The sequence below is a fragment of the Acanthochromis polyacanthus genome, chromosome 7 (assembly GCF_021347895.1).
Source record: "Acanthochromis polyacanthus isolate Apoly-LR-REF ecotype Palm Island chromosome 7, KAUST_Apoly_ChrSc, whole genome shotgun sequence".
NCBI lineage: Eukaryota > Metazoa > Chordata > Actinopteri > Pomacentridae > Acanthochromis > Acanthochromis polyacanthus.
This window is the reverse complement of record NC_067119.1, coordinates 4,998,356-5,013,713: the sequence shown is the minus strand read 5'-3', so window position 1 is coordinate 5,013,713 and position 15,358 is coordinate 4,998,356. Positions and strand designations below refer to the sequence as shown.

The 15,358-nt window shown below is 38.0% G+C and overlaps 1 protein-coding gene across 1 annotated transcript in view; it reads right to left on the bottom strand.

Moving 5' to 3' along the window:
- The window catches only part of cfap299 (cilia and flagella associated protein 299), a 122,800-nt gene that overhangs the window by 84,280 nt on the left and 23,162 nt on the right, over positions 1 to 15,358 (bottom strand). The window contains exon 3 of the mRNA XM_022208259.2: positions 15,153 to 15,243. Within this exon, the coding sequence (XP_022063951.2) occupies positions 15,153 to 15,243 (91 nt within the window). The remainder of the gene's footprint in view (positions 1 to 15,152; positions 15,244 to 15,358) is intronic.

Below are 15,358 nucleotides of genomic sequence, written 5' to 3'. Positions count from 1 at the left end.
CGAGTCACGGAATTTAACCCTCCTGTTGTCTTCATTTACGGGCGCCAAAAAAAATATTGTTTCCTTCTCTGAAAAAAAATTCAAAAATTTCAGAAAATTTGCAAAACCTCCAGGAAGAAAATTCCAATAATTCCTTCAAAGTTTCCCTTAAGTTTTTTTTTTTTTAAATACCTCAATTTGGCAAGAAAATTCTTGTAAATATTTTCAAAAAATTAATAAAAATTTTCCAAAAAAAAAAAAAAAAAAATCACAAAAATATCTAAAGTGACTTCATATATATATATATATCAGTAAAACTTCTAATATTTTCTTTAACAGCATTCACATAAAAAAAATAAATCAGTCAATCCAGCGAAATTCGCTGGATTTTTTTTGGTGAATGTTCTTCAGAAACATTGTTTCTTTTTTTCCACCAAAAAAATGTTCAAAGATGTCTCAAAAATGATGAAAATGTGGACATCAGAAGTTTCACTGTGAAATTTTTTTTCTCTCGACATTTTCAAACTGTAAAACAGGTCAATTTGACCCGCAGGATGACATGAGGGTTAAGAACATTCACAAAAAAATAAATAAAAATCAGCCAAAATCCAGCAAATTTCGCTAAATTTTGGCTGATTTTTTATGTGAATGTTCTTAAAGAGAGAAGTTTTACAGATACATATGTAATCGCTTTAGATACTTTTAGGATTTTTTATGGAAGATTTTTACTCATATTATGAAAATATTTCCAAGAGTTTTCTTGCCAAATTTGAGGGATTTTTTAAAACAAAACTTTAAGGGAAATTTTTAAGGAATTACTGGAATTTTCTTCTTGAAGGTTTTTTAAATTTTCAGAGATTTGGGGAATTTTTGGATTTTTTTTTTCCAGACAAGGAAACAATATTTTTGGTCCCTGTAAATGAGGACAACAGGAGGGTTAAGAAACATTTTTAACATTTTCTTTCCCACCAAAAAAAGCTCAAAGATTCCCTCATGAAGGCTGAAAATGTGAACATCAGAAGTTTCACTGTGAAAATATATTTTCTTTCCACATTTTCAAACTTTAAAACGGGTCAATTTTGACCCGCAGGACGACACAAAGGTTTAAAAAAGAAAAAATAAAACAGATTGGGTGATTCTCAGATATCACAATGGGTGCTGCGGCGGACAAAAAGTCCTTTTTTGTCCACTTGATAGATGGTTGCAAACTGCCGAGGCCTTCTCCCCACAACTCTGTGACACCATTCAAGTCAAGGTCACCCGATAGCCCTGCAGGACTCTTTCCTCTCTAAAGGCCGTCCACCTTGGTCCTGCTGCTTTGAAATCAAACTTGCCATTGTTGTTTTTACTGCCCATGACAAGGACAAAGGGAGCGGGCAGCGGGGACACACACACGGCTTGAAACGCAATAGGGCTGGGAATTCCTCTTTAATTTCAATGCTATACTTGATCTGTGGGCTGCATGACTGACCACCTTATTATCTATAGCGACAGGAGCTTATCAATACAGAACTGGCTGGGTCCACAGACCAAAGACAAACACTTCCTTTATGCGGGATGTCCCCTCTGGGCATGAGACACGCTGCACAGGCCAACCAGCCGAATTCCACAAGTGAAAAGGCTGGGAGACCGAAAATAAAAACAGCCAAATTAGTCCAACAAAAGAGAAAGAATTTAAAAGATACAGATGAAAAATTGGCCTTTAGTTTCTTCATAGCGCATTTATATGGAACAGTGCATTGTACAAAAGGCAACAGCTAACAAATACTCTGTGTTGATTATTTTCTTGTGTAATTGATGAGTTTTTCTATCTAAAAATGTCAGATTTGCTTTAAAAATGTCAATTACTGCTCTCCAAAACCCAAGAGGATATCCAAGACGCAAAGATGCTTCGCTTGCCGTCAAGAAACAAGAAAATATTCACATTTACGAAGCTGGAATAAGAGAATTTTGAGCATTTTTCATTGAAACTGTTGCTGACGAATTCAAAATTGATGCAGCTCTGTTGCACAAAACTGTTCTACAATTTGTAAAGAATACGAATGATTAAATTTTGGGAAAATCGAAACTACCAAACGTGCAAAATCCTGTTTAAACACAACGAGCATGTCAAGAAAGCCCAACAAATAAAATCTGAATTGGATGATATTGGATATTTGGAGAGAAAATTAGGTAAAATTATGCAAAAAAAGAATCTAAAATAACTGAAATGTGGCAAATCATTACATGTCTGTCACATCTTTGTAATTTACAGCAAAAAGAATAAATTTTATAACAATTTCTCTTTGGCAAAGGCTGTAAATTGCAAAAAAAAAGCATTTTTCACCTAGAATGTGTGATATATTTCACTATCTGATGCTGAACCATTAATCTGAAGGAACATTTAAAGATTTACACTCAGTATTTTATCAGCAACGCCTGCTTATTTGTGCAATTATTCAATCAGGGAATCATGTGGCAGCATTAAAACCTTCAAAAGCTGCAGCTGAAGTTCAAATTAAACACCAAAATGAGGAAAATGTACATCTCTGGTATGATTATTGGTGCCACAGACATGTTGGCGGCTTAAAACAGTTGAATGTGACCTGCTTAGCGCTCCAGTTTTCTAATTTTTTGAAAGGATAACTGAAGAACCAAACTCGTTTTTTTTTTTTTTTTGGTGCTCGCTGGACTTGACAGGTAAAAAGGCCTCCGTTTGCTCTTCACTGCCACCGACATAAGAAGCTGACTTGTCCCGCTGCTTGGAAAGGAGCTGAGAACAAACACACTTTAAGCCTCAACAATGAGGCGCTTTGTTTTAATGGAGCTGCCCGTTGTTACCCAGTGAATGATGACTTTACCGATAATATAAGAAACATTCATTTGTCTTCTCGAGGGCTGGCAATGTTTACTTTCAGGGTACGATATGTTATGTAGCCACTCGAGAAATCATTTGCAACAAATTAAACGTGATTCAGCGATGCCAGATAAAGGAGAATTATGCAACTCTAAATATCAGGCAGCGCGTTGAATCATTACTGTCATTAAAATATTTTTAAATGAGTTATCACCGTACTGTTTGAGATCAAAATCAAACCTGACAGGTGTTAAATTAATGAGGTTTATTTGACAACAGAAAAGAAAATCTGTTCTTATTCTGGGGTTTTATTACATGATGCCTGTTGTCTAGAATGACATTAAAATGACTTATTTCAGCCAAATTTAAACCTGTAACGAGTTTTAACCCCTTTTTTTGTAAAATGAAGTCGTTAACGGCAAAATGATTTTGTCTGATATGGTTAGAAGGAAATACTCAAGGATCATGGTTTTCTGGTGTAGAAAGAGCAAAGGGTTTGTACAACAAGGATGAAGTATAAAGCTATGAGTACAAAATGTACACATGAACGACACGCAAATGTTCAGCACAAGGACATGTTTTTATGAAAGATTTTATCTGTCAGACGTTGCAGCTTTGGCAGAGTACTGCACTCAGTGTTTCTTGTTTCTCGTTTTTGTGTAATTTTTTCCTCTTTTTGTTTTGTTTCGTGCTCATCTAATTTTTTTGTTATTTTGTTTCTCGCTTTTGTCATTTTGTGTCTCATTTTTGTCATTTTGTCTTGTTTTTGTTGGCTTTGCCTTTTGTCTGACTTTTGTCGTTTGTCTCACATTTCTGTCGGTTTGTTTCTCCTCATTTGTGTTGTTTTGCGTTTTATCTTGCTTGTGTTGTCTATTTTTTGTCGTTTTGTTTTTCACTTTTGACATCTCATTTTTTGTAACTGTCTAATTTTTTGTTTTGTGTCGTTAGTCTCATTTTTTGGTGTTTTTTTGTTGCTTTTGCCATTTTGTGTCTCATTTTTGTCATTTTGTCTTGTTTTTGTTGGCTTTGTCTTTTTTTGTCTGACTTTTGTCGGTTTGTTTCTCCTCGTTTGTTTTGAGTTTCCTTTTTGTCTTGTCTATTTTTTGTCGTTTTGTTTTTCACTTTTGACATCGTCTCATTTTTGTCGTTTGTCTCATTTTTTGTAACTGTCTAATTTTTTTGTTTTGTGTCGTTAGTTTCGTTTTTTGGTGTTTTGTTTGTTGCTTTTGCCATTTTGTGTCTCATTTTTGTCATTTTGTCTTGTTTTTGTTGGCTTTGTCTTTTTGTCTGACTTTTGTCGGTTTGTTTCTCCTCGTTTTTGTTTTAAGTTTCCTTTTTGTCTTGTCTATTTTTTGTCGTTTTGTTTTTCACTTTTGACATCGTCTCATTTTTGTCGTTTGTCTCATTTTTGTAACTGTCTAATTTTTTTGTTTAGTGTCGTTAGTCTCGTTTTTTGGTGTTTTGTTTGTTGCTTTTGCTGTTTTGCGTCTTGTTTTTTTAGTTGCCACAGCAGATGATATAAAACGTGTCTCACTGCATGTTTTTATAAAGAATTTAAAAAGAAAAATGCAAAGGAGACGAGGCTCAACTTCAGTTTGCTTCAATTTCCACTCTAATAATCAAATGTATTGTGTTTACTGTAGACTTGTCTTCCTGTCCTAAAGAAGACTGCATTCTCTGGATAAGGGATTCACACTTTTTTCTTGTCATTTTTAATTATGTTGTGTCTCTATTAGTTTAGAACACAATCTCTGAATGCGTTCTGTCTGATAAACCCCAGCAGGAGCCCATTAAATCAGCCTCACTGCTTCATGCAAAAGCGACTTTAACTGCACCCTTTCATTAGCTAACATCAGTTTGATGTGTTGCAATTTCACACCGACGCCACCCGAGCCCCGACTGAAAACAAACAGGGTGGGTGGTGGCAGCACACCTTCGGTTTCAGACGCGAACCTCCCAACAATGGACACCCTCAGGCATCCTGCGCAGGTGTGACCTGGATTTGATAAAAAACTTAACTTCTTACCCAGTGCAAATAAAGCCAAAGCTGCCCAGGTGCAGCTTTTGTTTGTGTGTGACTTTTGGCAGGGGAGGCAGCTTTCGCAACAGGCCCTGGGAAGCAAAAGCACAATAAGAAGGCAGGGCAGTGCAAGCTCTGCAAGCTGGTCTGAAGGCCCAGACAGTGGAGGGACACAGAGGGGGAAAAAAAAACGCATCAAAGTCAACATTTAAAATGCAAAATAGGCTGTGCTTGTGTCCTAAAGAGAAGAGGGGGCTGCACACAAAAGGAAGATGGGTTCAGTTCATCTACAGCAGGGGTGTCAAACATGAGGCCCGTGGCCCAAAACCGGCCCTCAAGAGGGTCCAATCCGGCCCGGGGGATGATTTTGTAAAGTGTAAAAAATACAGAGAAGATATTGACTGCATATTGTAAATCTGTAAAATGCTTGTGTTGTCCATTTTTTTCCCTCAACTTTACTTATTAAATTTGCGACATAAATGACAGTTATAGAATGAAAGTATCTAGTTTTTCATTGTAATAATTCACAAATCTGAAATGAGCATAGCGTTGTCTATTTTTTATTGTTTTGTTTCTCAATTTGTAATTTTTTGTCTCGTTTTTGTTGCTTGTCTCTTTTTCGTCACTTTGTAACTGTCTTTTTTTATCTTTTTTGTTTTGTTTCGTGTCGTTCGTCTCATTTTTTGTCATTTTGTTTCTCACTTTTGTCATTTTGTCTTGCCATTACCATATTGCGTCTCGTTTCTGTCACTTGGTGTCTTATTTTGTAATATTTTGTCTTGTCTGCCATTTTTTGGTCTTGTTTGTCATTTTTCTCAGTTTTGTCGATTTGTAATCGTCAAATTTTTTTGTCTTTTTTCCCATGTCATCTCATTTTTTGTTTCTCGCTTTTGCCGTTTTGTGTCTCGTTTTTGTCGTTATGAGTCTTGTTTTTGGCATATTTTCATTTTTGTCTCACGTGTTTTCTTATTTTCGTCATTTTGTGTTTTGCTTTATTCGCCGTTTTGTGCATCGTTTTGTGTCTTGTCTCATTTTTTTGCCACTTTGTATTTTTTTGTCCAATTTTTGTTTTACCTGGTGTAACTTGTCTCATTTTGTGTCTCATTTTCATGATATTTTGTCTTGCCTTTTTGTCTGACTTTTGTCATTTGATCATAAAGTAAAATATTCAGCTCCAGATAGCTGTGACTAAATGTTTTGTTCTTTTGTAGACACTCTGATCTCTAAGTTGTAATGTGGAAATGATAAACTGAGGAATAATATTGTTGAAATTGAACTTATTTTTCTTTAATTGCAGGTTGTTCATGATTTTTTTTAAAAAGATAATTCCTTTAATGTGTACATTTTTGCATTAAAAGGGAAAAATTTGGAACTGTTATTTATAGGTCATTCTGCTGTGATTTTACTGGTTACTGGAGATCAAATTGGGCTGAATGTGGAACCTAAACCAGAATGAGTTCGACACTCCTGATCTAGAGCCACGTCTGCCATCTATCCCTTCCAACAGCAACGTGACGAGAGCTTTAACTGACAGGTTTAATTTCAACCTGACTTGAAAGACCGAGCGAGACACGAAAGGAGGACAAAGCAGCGACTCCTCTGATGAATGAGATGACAATGAGCATGCCGTCCGTTTAGAAGGAGAGGCAAGAAGTCAGCTTTAAGTATTATCTGTTCCTCGGCCATTGTGAGCCTGAAACGAATGATTTTCTGCCCTTACAACAGAGATTAAACTCTTTATGATGAATTAAGTAGCTGAAACTTGACCGTCAGAAAACGCTGGCTCAGTTTACGACAAATTATGGTGAAACTTTCAAATCAAACAATCAGCCAACCTGTATTTCCTGACAAAAACAAATCTCGAGACTAGTTGTTGCAAACAGTTTGAGCATTTTTTTTTATTGCAATAGAGTCCTGCATCTCACCGAGTAAGTAAAAGGAAATTTAAAATGGATTTTATGCAGTATGACACAAATCTAATGCCGCAAATTATCCAAAAAAAAAAAAGAAAAACACTGATTTTTCCTTTTATAAAAGTTAACAAGGCCTTCCAGTTGCCCTCAGATGTTACCATACCAGTATAAAATGCTAAATCTACTGTACATATTTCACATTTTTGCTATGCTTATATTTTCAGAACCTGGACAAATCCTGTGCATCTCTCTGCTCATCAGTAGAAAGATGTTTCTCCATGCTGAATGTATCTCCAACAACCTGCTCCTCTGTTCACCGTTTGAGCCGTGCTGCATTTATTTTAGTGCTCCAGTACATAATTCTTTGTCCTTTCAGTCTAAAGTTGACCAAAATTCCTCAAAAAGTCACTTGAAATTTCTTCAGAGTAACAAAAAAAACGTCCAAACTGACCCAAGAATTTCATAAAATAACTTGAAAACTGTCCTAAAATAATTTAAATTTGTGATAATTTTGTTGAAGAGGCCATTTTTTTTGTCATTTTGGTCCATATTGAGTCCAATTTTGAGCCTCTGTTCATCATCAGTAGAAAGCTGTTTCTCCATGCTGAATGTATCTCCAACAACCTGCTCCTCTGTTCACTGTTTCTGAGCCATGCTGCATCAACCCTAGTGCTTGTAGAATAAAACATTTGTGATCAAAAATAATGATTTTAAGCTTAGATTTGGTTAAACTTCACATTGGAACTTAGTGTCACATGCCCGACTCGTTCAGGGACGGTCGGAAAGTTGTACATCTTTGTTTTTACTGTTTCTAGATCTCTTTTAAGGTAACATGCCTTTCAAATCTGCGGGCAGGTTCTGGGATTCATGGGGTCAAAGCGTGCACGGTGTTATGAAGGAAATGCCTAAAATAACAATAATGTGCAAACATAAAAAAATGATGGAAAAAGTGTGGGACGAGGGCTGCTTTGCATTAGAGAGCAGTAAAAGAAAAGAGAAAAACATGGCGAGGACGAGGAGCTGGAATGCGTTAGCGGGACTGATCCTCGGGTCTGAGGAGCGTGGCAGCGAAGAGCTCAAGTCATGTACTCAATAGGCCTTCAGAAAGCTCGTGTTAAACGGTGTGAGAGATACTTTACGACGCCGGGTGGTCTCACTGTCGAACCTTATCGAAGACAAACACGGCAATCTGACACTTTCATGAGGAGGATTTCAGGTGTAAGAGAGCAGAGGGAAGAAAGCCGACTGATTCCTGCTAGATTCTGCAGATGTTGGTGCAAAAATACACATTTAACAGCCTAAAAGCACCACCAGGGTCTGCATATGCCAGGAAATTACAATTAAAATATTAAAAACTGCACGTAAAATGAACGGAGAGGACGCGTGGAGCAAAAGGAGCAGCACATGCTTCAGAGTACGTCCGCACATGTGCAAATGTTGTCTGGAATACATCTGCGTAATGTAAATACGCCGATGAGGTCAAGCCTCGTCAAACTGTATTAAGATTACCTGTTACGTAAACTGTTTCAAAGAGGAGAAGTATTAAGCGCACAAATGTGGGTTCAATTTTAAACAGAACGGGGCTCAAAGGAAAATAAACATCCTCCCGATCCAGTTTTTCAGCAAAGCGAGCTCTTAGATGAAAAATAAGACGAGGTGGAGAAAATATCAAGTCAGCGAAACGAGGGCAGGGATGTACTACGTGAAGTTTGGCTTGTTTTAAATGTGGCCCTCTTGTCTTTATACAGAAAGAATTGGTCAAAAGTTTTAGAACACACCAATTTTTCCACTTTTTGAATTGGAGATTATCCATGTTAATGTCTCATTGTACTCTGAAATGAAACCATAGGACAAATAAAGAAATTAAGTTAAAAAAAGAAATTTTTCGAAAGGTTTGACTCAAAGTACCACCATCAAAGTACCAACACACTCTCTGCATTCTTTCCACAATGGAAATCAAATATTCTTCAGAAAGTTCTTCCATCTCTGTTGCAGAAGTTCCCATAAATGTGTGGTTCTTGTAGGTTGCTTTGCTTTCACTCTTCTGTCCAGTTCATCCAAACTATCTTCACAAGGTTTAACTCTAGAGACCGTGCTGCCACTTCATGTTTTCAAGCTCACCATCTTCTTTCTTAAGGTAGTTCTGGCAGAGCTTGGACTGATGTTTTGGGTCATTATGCAGGATGAACCTCTGACCATCTAGGAACACACCAGAGGGTTCTGCATGGAGCTGCAGAATGCTGTGGTAGATGTTTTGGTTCAGGGTTCTTCTCACTCTGCACAGGAACCGGCCCTGGATCCAGCAAAACAGCCCCAGACCATCATACTTCCTCCTCCATGTCTGACAGTTGATGTCGCACATTAAAAGATGCATAAATGACAATAAAACATCAAAAAAAAAAAATCACACTAAAAGATCCAAAAATGACACCAAGATAGAAAAATAACTGTAAAAAATGTAAATTACCCCAAAAGATCCAAAAATGACACTAAAAGATGGACAAAAAACTTTAAAAGATGCAAAAGTTACACAAAAAGACAGAAATTACAAAAAGATGCTCAAATGACATTGAAAGATCCAAAAAGTATCTCAAAAGATCCAAAAATGACAAAACATGCAAAAGTGACACCAAGACAGAAAATACACAAAGGTTTACAAACAACACTAAAAGATGGACAGTAAAAGGTTCAAAGATGACACAAAAAGAGGGACAAACACCACCAAAAGATGCAAAAGTGACACCAAAAGACAGAAATTATGCAAAAAGATGCAAAAACGACACAAAAAGATGCACAAATGACACTAAAAGATCCAGAAATTATCCCAAATGATCCAAAAATGACACTAAAAGATGGACAAACGTTAAAAAGTGGCGCCGAAAGACAGAAATTAAACAAAAAGATTGCCAAATGACACTAAAAGATGCAAAAAAATGAAACTAAAAGATGGAAAAATAACAGTAGAAAATGAACAAATGACACTAAATGATCCAAAAATGACACTAAAAAGATGAACAAATGACACTAAAAGATGTCAGAGTGACACTACAAGACAGAAATTACTCAAAAATCTTACTTTTTTTAAACCTCTAGCATCTCACCACTTACTCTTGTACCATATCAAGCTATTGATTGGACTTCATCTACTTGAATTTCAATAAAAAATTGGGGCGTTCTAAAACTTTTGACCGTCGGTTATGAAAGATATTTGTTAATTTCTCACTGAAGGTTTCGTTTAAAGAAAAAAATCTGCGGTTCTCAAGTGGCTTAAGGTATGAAGGGCTGAAATGAAGACTTTGTTTACTCAGCGGACATCCAGTGGGAAAACTTTTTCGCCGTTACTGCTCCTGACTCCCCTCCGTGCCCTTCATGTGATCTCATAATTGCAACGCCCACAGGGGCAGGTGAATGGAGGTCAAACAAAAACTCCTTTTTTTTGTGGTCCGGCATCTTGGAAGTGAATCAGTTGAAGTCCATCAACACCAACGCTCCCTGCAGAACAATGCACGCTCCATTCGTCATCAGCTACAAGGAAAGACGCGGGATCGTGCTAAAAGTCATGTTTGCAGTGAAAATAGTCAGCTTCACGGTCGGACGTAGAAGCCTTTCCCCGGTGCGTCCAGGTTTTATTAGGCATGCAGGTTTTGCCGATGGTTTAAAAACAAAAACCTGAATCCAAAACCAACTCGCATAAAGAAGCATCAGTTCTACTGCAAAGGTCCCACCAGATTTATGAGCTCCTCTCAGTTCATCTCGCTAAAAATGAATTATGGCCCTTTCTGTATCAAACATTTGAGCAGAAACTCCTATGAATTAAGATTACCATTTGCTCGTACCACCAAGAGGAGCAGATACTCATCAGTTTGTGGGGTAAACTGATGGATTAGTCTGGATGACGATCTCAAAATGACTACAGCTAAAAAAAGATTGTTTGAAAAACAGAACAATGTGGAAGAGTAAATGTGCTCTGGGGTTTCTAAAGAGGTGGAAAAGTAGAAGGTTTGATGCAAACAGGAAACGGTAAGAGAGGAGATGTACAGCTATGTGGGAGCCAATAAATTAAACTTCATCCGAAATTATTTTAGGGTTTTGTTTTTTGTAGATTTAAATAAGAAAAACAGAATTTCACCATGACTCAACACAAGAATGGAGGAAAGTGTCATCACATCTTGTTTATAGATGCTTTCCATAACCACTTACAGAAAAATACCTCTCTGATCATTAAGAAAATATGATTACAGGTAGGAAAAAACACCTCTATGTTTTATTATCAGTCAGTGTATATAGATAACCATCATTAGACTGATCCAGTTATATAGAACTTTGCATTGTCGGTATTTCCTACATGTGCAACCACTACCTTCCTGTATTACTATATTAAGTACTTCTTCTCTACGTTTATACTTCAGTGACGCTCATTCATTTTATTATTTGATTCTTTAACGCTGTAACACTGAAAATTTCTCCACATTTTACGATGTGATTAGTTATTGTTTTTGGTTTGTTGTGTTGTGGGACTTCATGGCTGAACTTTCTCCTCAGCTGCACCTCTTCTCCTGGACAAGGTGTCCGTAATTTCTGGACACATAGGAAATCTTAACTATATTTTTTTTGCTTCCACTGAATAAATATGGCTTTGATGAAAGAAGAAAGAGTTGAATTGGTACTTCTCAGTTGACGTGAAGGATGGACATATGGAAACATAAGATAAGACTGGTCTGTAATCTAAATCTGACCTTCTTCCAACTACAATACAAACCCAAAGGTCAAAGAATCCTGATGCAGGCTTGAACTGCTGCTCTGTCTGTGTCACTTCTGATATCAGTAAACCTTAGTGTCTATGTCTGCCTCCTCATCCTCTCTCGACTTCGCTGAACTTGCACAGCAGGAACAGATGAAATATCACAATTTTAAGCTTAGATTTTTGCTCATTTCTTTGCTGGAATTAGATGTCACATAACTGATTTGCTCAAGGACAGTTGCAAAGCTAAGTCTGCTTCATTAACTGCGATGGTTGAGGGTTAAAGCACAGAAATGGCAGATAATACAACATTTCCACCACCAATAATGAGCCTGTTCTTCTCACATTTCATCTTACTCTCACTGTTAAACCAATCCTCGTGATAATTTAATTATCGAACTTGGCCTGCAGCTTCAGAAGAGAGGTATTTTCTGAACGTGGAAGTGTGGGCTTTCATTCCAACAGCAAGCTGCCGCAGTGTGAGCCGGAGGTCACCGTCTGCTGAAGCCAAACAGACGCTCTCCGCTCATCAGCTGCACCTGGAGATTCTGTCCACGGAAATCACAAACAGAGTCTGTGACGAGGCCGGAGTTCCACCGGTTTAAGGAGAGAGAGAGAGAGAGAGCGTGGACGCAGTTCTGGTCCTTCCTGGTTCTCACAAACGACATCGCATCACTCCGATCCTGGCTTCTCTCTGCCGGCTACCTGTTCATCTTTAGAACTGATTTTAACAAGGATGGAACTTCTACGCATTAATTTTCTCAGTAACATTGATGAACACTCCAGCCCAGTAGGTGGAGGTAATGAACCTAAAGTCTGTTTGACAGCTGTGAAGACGAGGAACAGGACGCACTGAGTGATGTCAAGAAAGTCTGGTGAACCGGGAAGACGAGACCGAATCGAGCTTGTTGGGCGGAATGTTTTCTTTCATAAAAATTCCAGATGGCGGCTTGGATAAAAGCGAGGTTGTGTGCAAATAACTGCGCAACAGTTTTCTCTTCTCGTCTCAATGCTAAACATGTTGCTGTTAGCACCAGAGCTAACGACAGTCCTGGTACCAGCAAACGGTGTAGCCAGCCATCCCATAATAGGCCACTTTAAGACATTGAAAGTGCTTGAGCTAACAAAAAGTCCCAAGATGTTGAATATAAGCACTATAATTGCACTTTGCAGTAATCTGTGAATGTAGTAGACATGAAAAATGCAGATGAATAGAAATAAAAAAATTAGCATTTTTGCTGTTTAACTTCACGTACACGTCTATTGAGTCAGTCGAATTGAAAACTTAACTTGCTTATTGTGTCATTGCAAATAATTCATTACAAAGCCTCTAATTAATCAGATTGTTTTTAAATCATATTCCACCACTAGTTTTGACATTTTATTGCTCTCATAACAAATGTTGGCCTCATATGATCCAGTTTGCAGCCTTATATCCTCCTTCTGATCTAATCTACTTTTTTCTTTAATGTGATTATGACATTTTAGTCATTTTTTTCCTTTTCATTTGTGACCTTTGGTGTATCGATTTATTTTGCAAATATTTCACCGTGTTTAATTCCATTTCTTCATTTTGTGGTCCGTTGAGCCTGATGGTTCTTCCTATGTTTAATGGCAAATATCCTCTTTTTCGGTCTTTTCCAGTCTCTAAAGGACTTAGAAAAATCTGTTTTTAAAATATCCTATAAAGTGTTATTAAATCTGCTAATTTGCCAAGTATCCCACTGTCACACTCAACTGATAGTGCCGCTACAACAACTTCTGCAGTCTACAAGTATAAAGGCTACGATGTGGTCTTAAAGTGGCTCCATTTATAACATATTCAGCATGTGGAAAGGCTGATCTGTTGGCTCTGGACGTTATCAGCCCTTTAAATGGCCGTTATCGACGCTAATGATTTTCCAAACACTCTTAAAAGTAATTCAGGATACCTATTTCACCACTTAACTAAATGCATAGTTACAAGATAAATATTTTTCATTTAGATAAACCATTATTCTGATACATTGGGTTGATATAATAATGTTGATGTCAACTAAATATTGTGTGGAAATTAAACTAAATTTCCTGTGCTAGCGGATTTAAAATGGATTAAAGTTGAGGTGACTTAACGGAATTAAACGTTCTTCACAATTTCAGACAGGCAATCAAAAATATTTTTAATCGTAGTGGAAAAGCCAATTCCCTTAAGCCAGTGCAGTTTGTTTGTTGAACATAATCTCATAAGAAGTTGTCATAAATCAAAAAGATTGATGTTTTGTTGAGTCGAAACGTGTTTTTTAATGTACTTACGGGCTAGTAAGGATCTTATATTGGGGTCTTTGTGCGCTTTAGAAATGGAAAACATGCTGCCGTCACGTAAATAAGTACATGAAAATCTCACACTGAGAAACGCATCGTTAATTAGCTAGTATTAAGTACTCTTGGTGGGAAAGCTTAACCAAACACCAATTGAAATTGCAAGTAAACAAGTGAAAAACAAGACTGAGACCCTGTCCACACGTATAGGGATAATTCTGAAAATGCATATATTTTTCTCCGATTCGGCCTGTCATCCACACGTAACCGGAGGTTTTTGGTTCTGAAAACGGAGGTTTTGAAAACTCTGGCCAAAGTGGAGATTTGGGAAAAACCCCGGGTATGCGTTTGCATGTGGACAGACATAACCAGAGTTTTAGGAGCGCAGACATCACTGCCTGCGACAAAACTGCTGAGACGTCAGACATGCGACCTTTGTGGACAATCGGAGCAGAATGGACACGCTCAAAAGTGTACTGGTTTCAACAATACTACGGGCGCTTTTTGCTTGGTTGATCTTACAAGCTCATTTACTGCTTCACCTCGAAGAGCATCGGAGAAGGAGGACTGCTGTGACTTCTGCTATTTTGCGCCTGACAACCATTCCACGTCCTCGGCATGTTCGACGCGAGAGACGCCGTCGCCGCTCCGGATACGTGTAGACGGAGATTTTTGTAGAAAACAGACGTGTGGCCGCAGATTTTTTTCGTAAACGGAGGGGGGCGGATATTCGGTTTTAAAAATATCCGGATACATGTGGACATGGCATAAAGCAGAAAAAAAACAAACACTCAAACTCAAGCCTCATCCAGCCTTCAAACGTGAGCTTGTTTACCTCTTCGCAAGTGCAAAATGAGGTGATAACGGTGCCGATAACGCGCCTACTTGCTCACATGTATTGGAATGATCAGCGATGATAACGGCCATTTAATGGGCTGATAACATCCAAAGTAGGTGCACGGTTCATGCGTTCACCGACTTAAACGGCAATAACAATGTTGTGAAAATTGAGTGTGTTGTCGTGCAAAGGTTAAATAAACTATACAGAGGAAGTATGAGTCATACGTGTTCCTCAGGTTTGGCAAAACCCCTTCAAGCTCCTCAGGTGAGGCCCGTTTAAAAAAAAAGATCTTTAAAAAAGGCTCACCTAGGCCGAGGTGGTCTTAGTAAACGGGGTTTTATGGATGGGAGAGGGCTGGGCAGCTGGCTCTCATGGTGTTTGGGGAGGGACCGGGGCTGGGGTTGGGGGGCATTTCCACTCAACTTGACACAGTATGGATTTTGTTCCCATCCTAATGGAATTGCAGAAATATTTGAGGGGAATCCCATTACGTAGCAATTGGAGTGCTGTAATAATGTACTCACAGTCATTTTCCCACTGCGGTTGGCCTCCTCTCGCTCTGCCAGGGCTTTCAGGAAGTTATCTTTGAGTTCTTTTCCTGCACTTGCCAGTGTCCTGGAAAAGACAACACTCAAACGGTTTGAAATGTTTCTCTTAACCCGAGGGGAAAAAAAGTCACATGAAGCCTTAAAGGTTCTTTATGGAAGCTTTTCACCCTTTAACATACTGT